Source organism: Urocitellus parryii, chromosome 2 (genome assembly GCF_045843805.1).
Source record: "Urocitellus parryii isolate mUroPar1 chromosome 2, mUroPar1.hap1, whole genome shotgun sequence".
NCBI lineage: Eukaryota > Metazoa > Chordata > Mammalia > Rodentia > Sciuridae > Urocitellus > Urocitellus parryii.
Window position 1 is genome coordinate 135,508,124 of NC_135532.1, and position 18,165 is coordinate 135,526,288.

The 18,165-nt window shown below is 36.9% G+C and overlaps 1 protein-coding gene across 1 annotated transcript in view; it reads left to right on the forward strand.

Moving 5' to 3' along the window:
• The window catches only part of Naaladl2 (N-acetylated alpha-linked acidic dipeptidase like 2), an 876,353-nt gene that overhangs the window by 536,892 nt on the left and 321,296 nt on the right, over positions 1–18,165 (forward strand). The window contains exon 7 of the mRNA XM_026382942.2: positions 18,032–18,124. Within this exon, the coding sequence (XP_026238727.2) occupies positions 18,032–18,124 (93 nt within the window). The remainder of the gene's footprint in view (positions 1–18,031; positions 18,125–18,165) is intronic.

Genomic DNA, 18,165 nt, shown 5'->3' on the forward strand with positions numbered 1-18,165 from the left:
CATAGAGGAAGGGTCATTTCTAGAACTGCTTCCCTGCAACATGCCCAGAACTCTGTCTTCTGACCTTACATCTCATGAGGCAATTCAGAAGAAAACATTGTCCAAATCGGTAAATTTCCTCAGGTTGAATGCAACATCATTGTTTTATTTGTCTGGGTTCCCATCACAACTTAAATTTCCACCTAGGAATTTCTTAATGTCATGCTATTTCTTAAATGCTGTTAGAATTTTTTTTTTGCATTTTATTTGTCATCATAAGTTATTTTCAGCAAGAAACTTAGTCTGACATCCTAACCCACCATATTAGTAGTAAAGAAAATCTTGACTCTCCATCCATTTATTTCCTGGTCCCAAATATGAATAACTCAGGGATTATACAGAGATTGATTAACATAGAAACCAGGTTGCTATCAAGAAGTCAATGATATTCTAAAATCTTTCAATTCAAGGGCATTTAGTTTGTGTCTTATGCACAAGGTATGGATAGGAAAAGGGAAACAGAAAAGTGATATCAATGATATTACCTTCAAATCAGGGCTATTAATTTCTCTAATCTATAAACCTGAAAGAGTGAGAAGAGAGAATGGTTATAAGAAATGGTTATAAGAACCAGTAGAACTAATAAATGAATTCAGCAAAGTGGCAGGATATAAAATCAACACACATAAATCAAAGGCATTTCTGTATATCAGCCACAAAACTTCTGAAACGGAAACGAGGAAAAACAATCCATTCACAATATCCTCAAAAAAAAAAAAAACACTTGGGAATCAACCTAACAAAAGAGGTGAAAGACTTATACAATGAAAACTACAGAACCCTAAAGAGAGAAGTAGAAGAAGATCTTAGAAGATGGAAAAATGTACCCTGTTCATGGATAGGCAGAACTAACATCATCAAAATGGCGATATTACCAAAAGTTCTCTATAGGTTTAATGCAATGCCAATCAAAATCCCAATGGCATTGCTTGTAGAAATAGATAAAGCAATCATGAAATTCATATGGAAAAATAAAAGACCCAGAATAGCAAAAGCAATTATAAGCAGGAAGTGTGAATCAGGTGGTATAGCAATACGAGATTTCAAACTATATTACAGAACAATAGTAATAAAAACAGCATGGTACTAGTACCAAAACAGGCGGGTGGACCAATGGTACAGAATAGAGGACACAGAGACTAATCTGCAAAGTTACAACTATCTTATATGTGATAAAGGGGCTAAAAGAATGCAATGGAGGAAGGATAGCATCTTCAACAAATGGTGTTGGGAAAACTGGAAATCCATATGCAACAAAATGAAACTGAATCCCCTCCTCTCACCATGCACAAAAGTTAACTCAAAATGGATCAAGGACCTTGATATCAAATCAGAGACTCTGCGTCTGATAGAAGAAAAAGTTGGCTCCGATCTACATATTGTGGAGTCGGGCTCCAAATTCCTTAATAGGACACCCATAGCACAAGAGTTAATAGCAAGAATCAACAAATGGGACTTACTCAAACTAAAAAGTTTTTTCACAGCAAAAGAAACAATAAGAGAGGTAAATAGGGAGCCTACATCATGGGAACAAATTTTTACTCCTCACACTTCAGATAGAGCCCTAATATCCAGAGTATACAAAGAACTCAAAAAATTAGACAATAAGATAACAAATAACCCAATCAACAAATGGGCCAAGGACCTGAACAGACACTTCTCAGAGGAGGACATACAATCAATCAACAAGTACATAAAAAAATGCTCACCATCTCTAGCAGTCAGAGAAATGCAAATCAAAACCATCCTAAGATACCATCTCACTCCAGTAAGATTGGCAGCCATTATGAAGTCAAACAACAACAAGTGCTGGAGAGGATGTGGGGAAAAGGGTACTCTTGTACATTGCTGGTGGGACTGCAAATTGGTGCAGCCAATTTGGAAAGCAGTATGGAGATTCCTGGGAAAGCTGGGAATGGAACCACCATTTGACCCAGCTATTGCCTTTCTCGGACTATTCCCTGAAGACCTTAGAAGAGCGTACTACAGGGATACTGCCACATCAATGTTCACAGCAGCACAATTCACAATAGCTAGACTGTGGAACCAACCCAGATAACCTTCAATGGATGAATGGATTAAAAAATGTGGCATCTATACACCATGGAGTATTATGCAGCACTAAAAAATGACAAAATCATGGAATTCGAAGGGAAATGGATGGCACTAGAGCAGATTATGCTTAGTGAAGCTAGCCAATCCCTAAGAAACAAATACCAAATGTCTTCTTTGATATAATGAGAGCAACTAAGAATAGAGCAGGGAGGAAGAGCAGGAAGAAAAGGTTAACATTAAACAGAGACATGAGGTGGGAGGGAAAGGGGAGAGAAAAGGGGAATTGCATGGAAATGGAGGGAGACCCTCATTGTTATACAAAATTACATATAAGAGGTTGTGAGGGGAATGGGAAAATAAACAAGGAGAGAAACGAATTACAGTAGATGGGGTAGAGAGAGAAGATGGTAGGGGAGGGGAGGGGGGATAGTAGAGGATAGGAAAGGTTACTAATTAGTACAACAGTTACTAATATGGCAGTATGTAAAAATGTGGATGTGTAACCGATGTGATTCTGCAATCTGTATTTGGGGTAAAAATGGGAGTTCATAACTCACTTGAAGCTAATGTATGAAATATGATATGTCAAGAGCTTTGTAAGGTTTTGAACAACCAATAAAAAAATAAATAGTCTTAAAAAAATAAAAAATTTTTAATAATAATAAAAAAAAAGAACTGGCCAGACTTTGAGCTTTAAGAGAGGAGCTGTGGCTTTCCATCAGGTAATATAGTTTTAGCCAGCAAACAACCACACAAGGAGGATAATGGAGAATTAATACTCCATCTTTTCATTTACCCACCTGCTGATAGCTTGTTGTTGCATTCCATTGGCCAAACTCAACCTGAAACCAAAATCTCATGGATTCAGATAGATATGGTCCAAAGAGGTCATTTTTCTGGAACAGAGATGGGTGAGGAGTGCACAATAGAACTGGATGGACAAATGGAAAAATATGTTCACTGTGTTGCAGGTGATTACTTGGTTGACTAATTTTATAATTTGTAATGTGTGGAAGTGTTTGGCTGAGAGATGTGTGAAATGAATTGATTTTTACCATGATAAGGAATACAAAAAAAGTTATTTTTTTCTGATTCATGTTCTTCAAAACTTTTTCCTATTTAGACAATCTTACTAATCAAAAATAGGAAATAAATATTAATCATCTTTTCTCCAAGGTTCACTCTTATAACATACATGCACATGTGATATGAGTGTATATATTTTGGAGACACAGGAGATTACTATTATCTTTAAAGTATATGTGATGGTGGCATAGAATCCAGAAGCAGTTTGTACTCCAGTTTTTTAAGTAAATAGTTGGCATTAAGGACAAGTTACAGATCCTCACTGAAAATTTAAGTCTAGAGCAGATTTCAGTCTCCACGAGAGTCGGACAATTCAAAGCCCCCATATTAGAAGATGTAGAAGTACCATTCTAGAGTCAAATAGCCAAAAAAGAGACTCAAGTACACAGAATCAGACAAATATTCAATTAAAATTAGAGACCCTATGATAAATTTCAAAAGACAGAATTGCTATTGTTATTGCTACAAAGAACAACATTGTCTTAATAATGGATTGTTCCAATTAGTAATGCCAACACCAGTAGATGAATGATTATGAGTTTATCCAAGATTTCACTATTAATATTTAAAGTGTGATTATGGTACTTATACTGTAAATGGAAACAGACTCTTTACATACTTATTTTCAGGATAGTATGTTGAATAATAGAAATAATATCTATTAAGATGTATATATACATAAATATAAATAAATGAAAGACCCCTTTTTGCTATATGAATATGCTATTATTTGGACATAGTCTTTGCCCAGTGATACATAAAGAAATCTTTCTGTCAGTTGGAAGCATCCAATGTAAATAGAGCATCCTCCTCAGAACAAAAGGTCATGTTTCTTTTCTTAGCTTACTCTGGTTCTTTTATACAGGAATCTTAAACTCTGGGATGTAGAATGAAGGCAGACTAAAATAAACGTCTAGAAACATAAAGGAAGTATAAGAAAACTATTAAATATGTTTTAAAAATCAGCTATAGAAAAAAAAACAAAATTAAATAAAATCAAATATTCAGAAGCAAACCTGAAGACAAAAGTAAAAATTGGAGAAGTGAGAGAAAGAGTTGCTTCTGTGGTTCCTAGTGTTGAGAGGTCCTAGGCAAAGATATGGCACCCAGTGGGCCAAAGACATGAGCTACAGGTTAAGTGCTGAATGTCTCCCAAGGCTCACATGTTAAAGGGTTTGTCCCCAGCCAGTGGCACTATCAGGCCAAGGTGGTGGGGCCTGGTTAAAGGAGGTAACTCACTGAGGCATGCCTTTGAAGAGTTTATTTATTTTCTTTCCTTCTCTCTCTCTCTCTCTCTCTCTCTCTCTCTCCCTCCCTCCCTCCCTCCCTCCCTCTTTTTCTCTCCCCTAACATCCATGAAGTGAGCAGATTTGCTCTGACACACTTCCCCACCATAAGGTTCTGCCTCACCATTAGCCCCCAGTGACGGGATCAAATAACTATGGATTGAAACCTCTCAAACTATGAGCCAAAATAAATCCTCCTTTCCTTCTTTATGTTGTTTTTCTCAGGTTTTGCTCACAGTATTGAGGGCCAAGATTTGCAACTAAACCTCTGTATGGAGATACTACAAATAGAAACTAGCAGAACCATGGTGGGAATAGGAAGATCAGAAAGAATTTACCCCCAAGTAAATGACAGCTTTCTTGTGCCTGAGTCCTGGACAAGTTTATATGCACATATATCTACCCTAAAAACTCAAAAACTATCTCAGAATTCTCACTACAGTTGTAGTACAGAAACTCCAAGCCAAGCAATTAGCATAAATATCATACACAAGTTATGAATGCCCCTGGAATGTCAGATAAGAGCGAATACATTGCTGCAAATATTCATAAGAGAAATATTAACCAAAAGAAAGATGGATAAATTATATTAATATGGGGTTGGGGGAGAGGACTTTAGGGAAAAAATAAAGATAGAAAAGATATATGCAGAATAATTCTTCATAAAAATATCTCAATACTTGCATAGATGTAACAAACTAGTCTAAAATTCCACAAATAAAATATTATACTATTTTTAGGATTATTTGTTATTGTATTAATTGATCAATATGCTTATAGGAAACTTCAACATGTCTCAATAATTACCAGAGAAAACATATATTACATATAGAACAATTAGTAAGGTATTAACCACAAAAATATATGTATATCCACTGGAAATATATGTAGAAAGTTGCATCCATTAAATAAGTAATACACAGCTTTATGTTGACTCCGTGTTCATAAAAATGCATATTCTCCTATTAATTTCAATAACCTTTAAGATCACAAAACAAATCTCTCCTAATACCAAAGTATCAATGGCATACAGACCTTATTTCCTATGTAGACCTAAAGTAAATTAGATATAGATATCAAAACAGTAGCTCACTCTGTCTTGTGGTTATTTAAATTTTTTTAAACTCACATACATATATTTGAAAGGAATTACAATAGAAATGTATAAAATCAGGAATTTATAAAACCATAATATTTATAAACATCAATGTACTACAACTACTTAGAAAATCTGTAGCCTTTTAGGTACATATTGTTACAGATAGACTATGAGGTGTCCCAGAAAACTCATGTGTGAGAAAATAGAGGAATGTTCTCAAATGAAATGATTAAATTATAAGAGCTATAGCCTCAGCAGTGGATTAACCAATTTGGTAGATTAACAATTTGAAGGACTGCCGTACTAGGTGGTAACTATAGATAGAGTGTGATTGAAGAAAGCAGGTCATTGGGAGCAAAATTTGGGGGTTTATATATTTTGTCCCTAGTGCCTCAACTTCTCTTTCTTTGCTCCTGGGCTCCCGTGAGCTCAACAGCTTTCCTTTACCATGCCCTTCTGCCAGGATGTTTTGCCTTATCTTGGACCAACAGCAATGGAGTTGCTGACCATGGACTGAACTTCTGAAACAATGAGCCCAGATAAACCTTTCCTCCTCTCAGTTGTTCTCATCAGGCATTTTGATCCCAAGAACACAATGCTGACTGGTAAAAAGATTGGGAAAAAAAAGATTGAAAAGCAATGAGACAAACACTTAAGTTAAGAAGCTATGTAAAAAAAGGAAAGTGAGATAGCCTGACAGGCGATCGCCTGGAGGCTGGAGTCTGTGGCGCGCGCCGGGGAGCGGCAGGGTGCCGGAGCGGGGGAACAGCGATAAGGATCCAGGGGGGCTCCCGCCAGTGGTACATCGGAGCCCTTAGCGCTGAGTTCCGGCTTTGAAACAGAGGAGAGAAGAGGCCCAGTTTGGCTCCAGACACCGGTCGGACCACAGTGGAGAACAGCAGCCGCCATTTCGGAGAGATGATGTAATCATCCCCGTGTTCTACTGATCTCAGCCCATTCAACTACGAACAGGTGATATCAGGCTGGTATTTGCCTGCGTCTAGCAGACAGATTTTCTGCTCAGGCTCGGGGCGGGGGTTCTTGTGGTGAATACTCCTAGAGGTTCGTGCCTGGCAAGGCGTGCGCCGGGCACTGAGCAGCTGGATTCGGGTTCCCGGGGCTAACCTGGCCCAGGTCTGAGGAAACTGCGGAGACTGCCAGCGGAGGCCAGCTCCAAGTGGAGCGTGCGCTGAGCTTGGGGCGACTGGGTTCTAACTCCTGGAACAGTTTTGGCCTGGGGCTGGGGAACCCGTGGGGGTCGCTCCTTGGAGCCAGCTCCCAGCGGAGAGTGTATCAGATCGGAGAGGCGGGGTTCCGGCTACCTAAGCTGCTTTGGCCCAAGGCTAGGGAACCGGCGGTGACTGCTTCTCAATCAGGGTCCGGCGGGGTGTTGTAGGGACAGAGTGGATCTTCCTCCTGCGCCCAGAGCAGGCCAAGTGACCCGCCGGCGTGGTGCCATGACACCCCAAATGCAGCTGGGGCTGAAGAGAGCAGCCGCCCACGCCTAGAATAGGACCAGCGATTCCGCTGCGCAGTAGCCAAGTAACCTCATTTGGAGTAGGGGCTGTGCGGAGCTGCCATCCGAGTAAGCAGGGCAGGCAGACCTGCCGCCAACTGGCAAGACAGGCCAGGTAGCTTGCCAGCGGGGTGGACACGTAACACCGAGGCAGTCGCGTCACACTGGTTGGAGTGGGGGTGGAGCAGGGTCGCCGCCCGGGTCCGGAGGGGGCTCAGCGACCCGTTGGAGAGGTAGTTAGGTACCCCCATTGGGAGTGGGGGCTGTGCAGAACTGCGACCCACCGGCCTAGAGGTCTGCCAGCGCGGTAGACTCGTCACACCAATTGGAGCGGGGACCCAGCTGAGCAGCCACCCACATCCAGATCAGGACCAACAATCCCAGGGCGTGGTAGTTACGTTACCACAATTGGAGTGGGGGCAGAGCAAAGCCACCACCCGTGCCCGCAGCGGGGGCAGACCTGCGACCGATCAGCGGGGTAGACAGACCACCATAATTAGAGGAGGAGCACAGCCAATACCCGCCCTGCAAGGGAGACTTCCCAACTATACAAGAGCAACATAAAGAAATAGGGGGTAAATTTCAAAAACACAACAGTGGCACCAAGCAGAAAGAAACGTCAGCAGTATGAAAAGACAAGGAAAGAAAGGACCACAAGCAATGCAGGTCAACTCAACTTTAGAAGAGGTAATAGCTGCAACAGATGGAATGTCAGATAAAGACATCAGGATTTATATGCTTCAGATGATCTGGAGTCTCAAGGAAGACATGAGACAGCAAAATCAGACAATGAAAGATCACATTGACAAACAAATCCAGGAAGTAAAAGATCAATTTCACAGGGAGATAGAGGTAATAAAAAACAAACAAATAGAAATTCTAGAAATGCAGGAAGCTATAAACCAACTTAAAAACTCAATTGAGAATACTACCAGCAGAGTAGATCACTTAGAAGAGAGAACATCAGACAATGAAGACAAAGTATTTCAACTGGAAAAGAACATAGACAGCTCAGCAAGTCTGCTAAGAAACCATGAGCAGAACATCCAAGAATTATGGGATAATATCAAAAGACCAAATTTAAGAGTCATTGGGATACAGGAAGGCACAGAGCTCCAAACCAAAGGAATAAAAAGTCTTTTCAGTGAAATAATACAAGAAAACTTCCCAGACTTGAAGAATGAGACAGAATCCCAAATCCTAGAAGCCTACAGGACGCCGAATGTGCAAAATCTTAAGAGATCCACACCTAGACACATTATAATGAAAATGTCCAACATACAGAATAAGGAGAGAATTTTAAAAGCTGCAAGAGAAAGAAAGCAGATTACATTTAGGGGTAAACCAATCAGGATAACAGCTGATCTCTCAACACAGACTCTGAAAGCTAGAAGATCCTGGAATAACATATTTCAAACACTGAAAGAAAATGGGTTCCAACCAAGAATCGTGTATCCGGCGAAATTAAGCTTCAGATTAGAAGATGAAATTAAAACCTTCCACGATAAACAAAAGTTAAAAGAATTCGCAGCTAGAAAACCATCTCTTCAAAAAATCCTTGGCAAAACATTACAGGAAGAGGAAATGGAAAATAACATTGAAAACCAACAATGGGAGGTAGGACAGTAAAGGGGGGAAAGTAGTCAAAGAGGATAACAAATCAGGTTTAGTAACATCAATAAACAAATATGGATAGAAGAACAAACCATATCTCAATAATAATCCTAAATGTTAATGGCTTAAACTCACCAATTAAGAGACACAGGCTAGTAGAATGGATCAAAAAACAAGACCCAACAATATGCTGTCTACAGGAGACGCATTTGATAGGAAAAGATATACATAGACTGAAGGTGAAAGGTTGGGAAAAATCATATCACTCATATGGACCGCGGAAACAAGCAGGAGTGTCCATACTCATATCTAATAAAATAGATTTCAAGCCAAAGCTAATCAAAAGGGATATAGAAGGACACTTCATACTGCTCAAGGGAACCATACACCAACAAGACATAACAATCATAAATATATATGCCCCAAATAATGGTGCAGCTGTGTTCATCAAGCAAACTCTTCTCAAGTTCAAGAGTCTAGTAGACCACCATACAATAATCATGGGAGACTTCAACACACCTCTCTCACCACTGGACAGATCTTCCAAACAAAAGTTAAATAAGGAAACTATAGAACTCAATAACACAATTAACAACCTAGACTTAATTGACATATATAGACTATACCACCCAACATCAAGTAGCTACACTTTTTTCTCAGCAGCACATGGAACCTTCTCAAAAATAGACCATATACTATGTCACAGGGCAACTCTTAGACAATACAAAGGGGTAGAGATAATACCATGCATCTTATCTGATCATAATGGAATGAAACTGAAAATCAATGATAAAAGAAGAAAGGAAAAAGCAAGCATCACCTGGAGAATGAACAATAGGTTGCTGAGTGATCAATGGGTTTTAGAAGACATCAAGGAGGAAATTAAAAACTTCCTAGAGTTAAATGAAAACACAGACACAACATATCGGAATCTATGGGACACATTGAAAGCAGTTCTAAGAGGAAAATTCATTGCTTGGAGTTCATTCCTCAAAAAAAGAAAAAAACAACAAATAAATGATCTCATACTTCATCTCAAAATCCTAGAAAAAGAAGAGCAAAACAACAGCAAAAGAAGTAGAAGGCAAGAAATAATTAAAATCAGAGCTGAAATTAATGAAATTGAAACAAAAGAAACAATTGAAAAAATTGACAAAACTAAAAGTTGGTTCTTTGAAAAAATAAATAAAATTGACAGACCCTTAGCCATGCTAACGAAGAGAAGAAGAGAGAGAACCCAAATTACTAGCATACGGGATGAAAAAGGCAATATCACAACAGACACTTCAGAAATACAGAAGATAATCAGAAATTACTTTGAATCCTTATACTCCAATAAAATAGAAGATAGTGAAGGCATAGATAAATTCCTTGAGTCCTATGATCTGCCCAGATTGAGCCAGGAGGATATAGACAACCTAAACAGACCAATAACAATAGAGGAAATAGAAGAAACCATCAAAAGACTACCAACTAAGAAAAGCCCAGGACCGGATGGGTATACAGCAGAGTTTTACAAAACCTTTAAAGAGGAACTAACACCAATACTTTTCAAGCTATTTCAGGAAATAGAAAAAGAGGGAGAACTTCCAAATTCATTCTACGAGGCCAACATCACCCTGATTCCGAAACCAGACAAAGACACTTCAAAGAAGGAAAACTACAGACCAATATCTCTAATGAACCTTGACGCAAAAATCCTCAATAAAATTCTGGCGAATCGGATTCAAATACATATCAAAAAAATTATACATCATGATCAAGTAGGATTCATCCCTGGGATGCAAGGCTGGTTTAATATACGGAAATCAATAAATGTTATTCACCACATCAATAGACTTAAAAATAAGAACCATATGATCATCTCAATAGATGCAGAAAAAGCATTTGACAAAGTACAGCATCCCTTTATGTTCAAAACGCTAGAAAAATTAGGGATAACAGGATCATACCTCAACATTGTAAAAGCAATCTATGATAAGCCACAGGCCAGCATCATTCTGAATGGAGAAAAATTGAAGGCATTCCCTCTAAGATCTGGTACAAGACAGGGATGCCCTCTCTCACCACTTCTGTTCAACATAGTCCTCGAAACACTGGCTAGAGCAATTAGACAGACAAAAGAAATTAAAGGCATAAAAATAGGAAAAGAAGAACTTAAATTATCACTATTTGCAGATGATATGATTCTATACCTAGCAGACCCAAAAGGGTCTACAAAGAAGCTATTAGAGCTAATAAATGAATTCAGCAAAGTGGCAGGATATAAGATCAACACGCATAAATCAAAGGCATTCCTGTATATCAGCGACAAATCCTCTGAAACGGAAATGAGGACAACTACTCCATTCACAATATCCCCCCAAAAAATAAAATACTTGGGAATCAACCTAACAAAAGAGGTGAAAGATTTATACAATGAAAATTACAGAACCCTAAAGAAAGACATAGAAGAAGACCTTAGAAGATGGAAAAATATACCCTGCTCATTGATAGGCAGAACTAACATCATCAAAATGGCTATATTACCAAAAGTTCTCTATAAGTTCAATGCAATGCCAATCAAAATCCCAACAGCATATCTTGTAGAAATAGATAAAAGAATCATGAAATTCATATGGAATAATAAAAGACCCAGAATAGCAAAAACAATACTAAGCAGGAAGTGTGAATCAGGCGGTATAGCGATACCAGACTTCAAACTATACTACAGAGCAATAGTAACAAAAACAGCATGGTACTGGTACCAAAACAGGCGGGTGGACCAATGGTACAGAATAGAGGACACAGTAACCAATCCACAAAACTACAACTATCTTATATTTGATAAAGGGGCTAAAAGCATGCAATGGAGGAAGGATAGCATCTTCAACAAATGGTGCTGGGAAAACTGGAAATCCATTTGCACCAAAATGAATCTGAATCCCTATCTCTCGCCATGCACAAAAGTTAACTCAAAATGGATCAAGGAGCTTGATATTAAATCAGAGACACGGCATCTGATAGAAGAAAAAGTTGGTTATGATCTACACGCTGTGGGATCGGGCTCCAAATTCCTCAATAGGACACCCATAGCGCTAGAGTTAACAAATAGAATCAACAAATGGGACTTACTCAAACTAAAAAGTTTTTTCTCAGCAAAAGAAACAATAAGAGAGATAAACAGGGAGCCTACATCCTGGGAACAAATCTTTACTCCACACACTTCAGATAGAGCCCTAATAACCAGAATATACAAAGAACTCAAAAAATTAGACAATAAGATAACAAATAACCCAATCAATAAATGGGCCAAGGACCTGAACAGACACTTCTCAGAGGAGGACATACAATCAATCAACAAGTACATGAAAAAATGCTCACCATCACTAGCAGTCAGAGAAATGCAAATCAAAACTACCCTAAGATACCATCTCACTCCAGTAAGACTGGCAGCCATTAGGAAGTCAAACAACAATAAGTGCTGGAGAGGATGCGGGGAAAAGGGCACTCTTGTTCATTGCTGGTGGGACTGCAAATTGGTGCAGCCAATTTGGAAAGCAGTATGGAGATATCTCGGAAAGCTGGGAATGGAACCACCATTTGACCCAGCTATTCCCCTTCTCGGTCTATTCCCTAAAGCCCTAACAAGAGCATGCTACAGGGACACTGCTACATCGATGTTCATAGCAGCTCAATTCACAATAGCAAGACTGTGGAACCAGCCTAGATGCCCTTCAATAGATGAATGGATAAAAAAAATGTGGCATTTATACACTATGGAGTATTACTCTGCATTAAAAAATGACAAAATTATAGAATTTGGAGGGAAATGGATGGCATTAGAGCAGATTATGCTAAGTGAAGCTAGTCAATCTTTAAAAAACAAATACCAAATGACTCCTTTGATATAAGGGGTGTAAACAAGGACAGGGTAGGGACGAAGAGCTTGAGAAGAATATTTACAGTAAACAGGGATGAGAGGTGGGAGGGAAAGGGAGTGAGAAGGGAAATTGCATGGAAATGGAAGGCGATCCTCAGGGTTATACAAAATGTCATATAAGAGGTAAGGAGGGGTAAGTCAAGAGAATACAAATGGAAGACATGATTTACAGTAGAAGGGGCAGAGAGAGAAAAGGGGAGGGGAGGGGAGGGGAGGGGAGGGGGGATAGTAGACAATAGGACAGACAGCAGAATACATCAGACACTAGAAAGGCAATATGTCAATCAATGGAAGGGTAACTGATGTGATACAGCAATTTGTATACGGGGTAAAAGCGGGAGTTCATAATCCACTTGAATCAAACCGTGTAATATGATGTATTAAGAACTATGTAATGTTATGAACGACCAATAAAAAAAAAGGAAAAAAAAATAGATGAATGGATAAAAAAAATGTGGCATTTATGTACAATGGAGTATTATTCTGCATTAAAAAATGACAAAATCATAGAATTTGGAGGGAAATGGATGGCATTAGAGCAGATTATGCTAAGTGAAGCTAGTCAATCTTTAAAAAACAAATACCAAATGACTCCTTTGATATAAGGGGAGTTAACAAGGACAGGGTAGGGATGAAGAGCTTGAGAAGAATATTTACATTAAACAGGGATGAGAGGTGGGAGGGAAAGGGAGTGAGAAGGGAAATTGCATGGAAATGGAAGGCAATCCTCAGGGTTATACAAAATGTCATATAAGAGGAAAGGAGGGGTAAGACAAGATAATACAAATGGAAGAAATTATTTACAGTAAAAGGGGTAGAGAGAGAAAAGGGGAGGGGAGCGGAGGGGAGGGGAGGGGAGGGGAGGGGGGATAGTAGAGAATAGGACAGACAGCAGAATACATCAGACACTAGAAAGGCAATATGTCAATCAATGGAAGGGTAACTGATGTGATACAGCAATTTGTATACGGGGTAAAAGCGTTAGTTCATAATCCACTTGAATTAAACCGTGTAATATGATGTATTAAGAACTATGTAATGTTATGAACGACAAATAAAAAAAAATAAAAAAAAGGAAAGTGATGTCTATAGCTATTATTTCTATAATAAAATAGAAATAATAACTATAGATATAGACATCATATTTAAGGAAATGTACAGGAAAAAAATTATATTTGTACTCCTTTACAAAACAGGTAGTGCCCATGCTACACAAACCCTTACAGAATCTGAGAAAGGAAGAAAAGATCCCTAAAACATTTGACATAGTATAAGCCAGATATCCAAAGTAAGCTAGAACAAATGAGAAGTAAAATTATCAACTGATCTCTCTCTCTCTCTCTCTCTCTCTCTCTCTCTCTCTCTCTCTCTCACACACACACACACACACACACACACATATATGCAAATATTCGAAAATCACTCATCATCAAATTCAGAAAACATATGACCAGGTAGAACTGATTCTGGAAATATCTGCATTTTTAAATGCTGCAAAGCAAAAAGTTTATAGTTATAGATGATTCAATATCTATTTATGGTAAAACTTCTAGAGAAGTAAGAATAGAAGTGATCTTCATTTGATAAAAGAAGATTCCCGGGAAATTATAGCAAACTGTTTTTTTTTTCCCAAGATAAAATCTGAGGAACATTATTTTAAAGAATAAAAGACAAAGACAAAGCAATTTTGCTATCTTGGCCTCCATTCCACACTGCACTGAAAGTTCTAGACAAAACAATCAATTAAGAGCAAGAAGCAAAAGCTATGCAGATTTAAAAGAAATTAAAAAAAAACCCATCCATGTGAGGAACTGTCCTCACTGAATATGTTCATAAGAACCCTACAGGTTAACTATTAGAACATACAGAAGTTTAACAAGAAGCTCATTCGAAGATGAAAATAAAAAATTAAATAGCATTCTTATATGGAATATAAGTAGTTATAAATATTTTTTAAATAGCTGAGAAACCATAAAAATAAATTTAATTTTAATAATAGTTGTGCAAAGCATTTGTGCAGAAAAATAAAAAAGCTTTAATGAAATAAACTGAAATAAATTGAGATGCATCTCTTATTCACATGCTGCTCAATATCATTTCTGCAGATGGATCTATTAATGTCATGCAATCTCAATGACATCTTGAAATGTTTTCTCATGATATACAAAGAGCTAATATTAAAGTTCATATGAAAGTAATAGTTTATAAATATCTCCCAAATCGAATCATAATGCAATTGGATGATGGTCATATTGATGCTAATGATGCTCATGATAGAAGATTGACCATTTTAGATATAATAAACCTACATAATTTAAATAAGATGTCACAGGTTTAAATGAAGAGCAATAATAAGGCTAAAAATAGATCCATATATAAATTAAAACTTATTATATATGACAACAGCTTCAAGAAGAATAAAATTAATTATTCAATAAATTATGTGAGAAGAGTTGCCCATTCATAGCCAGAGACAAAATTGAATGCCTGCTTCAGGACATGGCTGCATGAAAGGCATAAATTTGAAAACTCACTTTAGAAGTTTTAAAACACCTGAAGAACATTTCTTGTCACAGGATAAGAACATGATTTATAAGCCAAGACAAACAATCCTATCAACATATTGTTGGTAAAAATATTGATAAATTTGACTATATTAATTTATAGATATAATAGATATTTTAATACACATAATTAATAAGAAAATAATATCCTAAGAAATAACCTCTAAAAAAACCAACAATGACAAACAGTACAACGGAAAACAGTCAAGTATAAGAGACAAGAAATTGAATGATGAATATGCATATATTAAAAGCTAGGAATTCCACTTGTATTAGCATAACACATGTGCATCAAAACACTTAAAAGTGTTCTTTGCTTTACCATAATGCCAAAAAAGAGGAATCAACTTTGTTAATCCTCAGTAATTGACCTGAAAAATAATTTAGCCTTGATCCAAAATCCAAATATTACTGAATAGCTAAAGTAAATAATACAGAGGGGCTAAGGTTGTGGCTCAATGGTAGAGCACTCATCTTACATTATGAGGCACTGAGTTTGATCCTTAGCACCACATAAAAATAAAAATAAATAAATAAAATAAAGGTACTGTATCCATTTACAATTAAAAATAAATAAATAATACAGATCTCTATCTACTTTCATGAAAAATTGGGAAAATATAATATTAAGTGAAAAATAAGGTATAATTTATATAAAATTCCAAAACCTGAAAAGTAGTAGGATATGTTCGTATCTTTGCCTGTATTTATTTATTTCTGCCTACCTACAAATATATTAAAGTACTTATCTGAAAATTATTAGTTTTAACTTCAGGGTAGGAATGAAATTAGTAAAATTGTATTAATTTGACTATTAGAGAAGAACATCAAGAAAAATATAGGAAAATAAACATGTTAAATCTAGATGTGGATCATTATCTTACATTGTCTTAATTCTTTTTCTTTTGGCTGCCTGATAAATATTTCAAAACAAAAAAGTTAAAATGGAGTCTTAAAGAGCACTTTGTTGTTCAGATAAAAATATTAACTATATGAAGACCTGGATTCAAGCCCTAATTCTTTCACTATGTGTTTTATTCAGGAAATAAATATAATGACTCATATAATTCATGGTTCAAGGATAACTGATATTCAGTGAGAATTAATGTGTGTGTGTGTGTGTCTGTGTGTGTGTGTGTAACTGACTACTGTAAATTGTAAGGCACTTTATCAATGTAAGGTAATATTCCAAGCAGTTTATTGTATATATCGAGAGTTTTAATGATGAATCAGGAAAAATAAATAAATACTGGGTGCTAGAAAACCAGGAAATATTCTTCAGTAATATCTAAATCCTAAGGGCTTGGAGGAAAAAGAAAGTTCACTTATCTGGATGATTTGGAACAAATCTGGAATAGGAAATTAAACAAATGACAATTTTCCAACTATATGACTTTCTGGGAAAGGCAAAACTATAGAGAAAGTAAAAAGATGAGTGGTTGCCAGGGAGTAACGAAAGATGAATAGGTGGAACACAGGGGATTTTTAGAGCAGTTAACTATTCTTCTGTATGATGCTACTGTGGTGGATATATGTCATTATACATTTGTCAAAACCCATAGGATGCACAGCACAAAGAATTAACCCTAATAAAAATTATGGACTTCAGTTTAAAAAAATAATACAGGATCTTTAACTTAACAAATATTCCACACTAATGCAAAATGCTACTTATATGAAGCAGAGGAGAGAGGGAGCTATTTGAATGTTTTGTATTTTCTGCAAACCTGAAATTGCTCTGAAAAACAAGTTCTATTGATTGGAAAACAAACTAACAAAAATGCACATGATCTAAATTAAAAGCACATTGTCCCACAGGTGAGACATGCAGGCTTTCTCACAGAACTTCTTTTCTCTGCAGTTATAATTTTAACAGAATCAGTGTACTGGGTTTCCAGTTAAACTATTAATTTAAATTTAATTTGTACCATTTAAGGAAGAAGCAACTTATTTATTATAATTTTCATTGAGCAGTAAGAAGTGACAATAGAGGGCTTGCTATTAAAGGGTGGCTGCTTAGCATGAACTGTTTTCTAATTGCTACCCTCTGCCTGGTCCCCTGACCTCATTGGGCTGTTCTTACACCTCACCAGAACCCCACCCTATCCAGATTGCCCAGGACCAACCACGTATAAGATTAACACATCAGGACCAAAGGCCTTCAAAGACCATGTCAGGCCTGTGACCTCGTCCATCCTGACTAGTGTCTTCAGCTTATTTGCAAAGTATTCAATAATAAGTATAAATAGAATAACTCAAGGTACATAATTAGGATTTATAGTAGAGATGAGGGGCCTATGAACATAGGTGGAAATAAAGAACCCAATATATGAAAATATGTATAGCTCTAAGTATCTTTATCCTTTTAATTTGTATAATACTTTAGAGTTTTAAAAGTGTTTCTTTCCGTGTGTGTGTGTGTGTGTGTGTGTGTGTGTGTGTCTGCGTGCTTAAGATAGGGAAATATTCATTATTTCTCAGGCAATATTTTTATTTATGTTTTTTTCTCTCTCTCTTTTTTTTGTACATGTGAGTTTTTCTCCTGTGTGCTTTCATGTTGAACCACCTTATAACCCTGAATGTGAGGTTAGAGTTGCCTATTTATGGCTCTGAGGTTCTACCAGGCCAGCAATTGTTATCTTAGTCATCATTGTATAACAAGCACATGAAATAGACTTTCCTCTAAGGTAGTCAATAAATATTTGGCAAAAAAAGTATAATTTTGCTTATCTGAAAATTTCAAGTATTTCTAATTCTTTTCCTGATAATTTTAGATAGATAAATGTTAATCTTTTAAGAAAAATATCAGAATAATATAGACAAAAAACATCTTTTTAAACTTTTTTTCAGAAATAAGAATTGTCAGCATGCAAATTCAGACAGTCACAAAATTCAAAACAGTCACTAATGTTATTGGATATTTAAAGGGCATGGCCTCTCCAGGTAAGTAGAATTAAATATTTAAAATCAAAAATTGATATGAA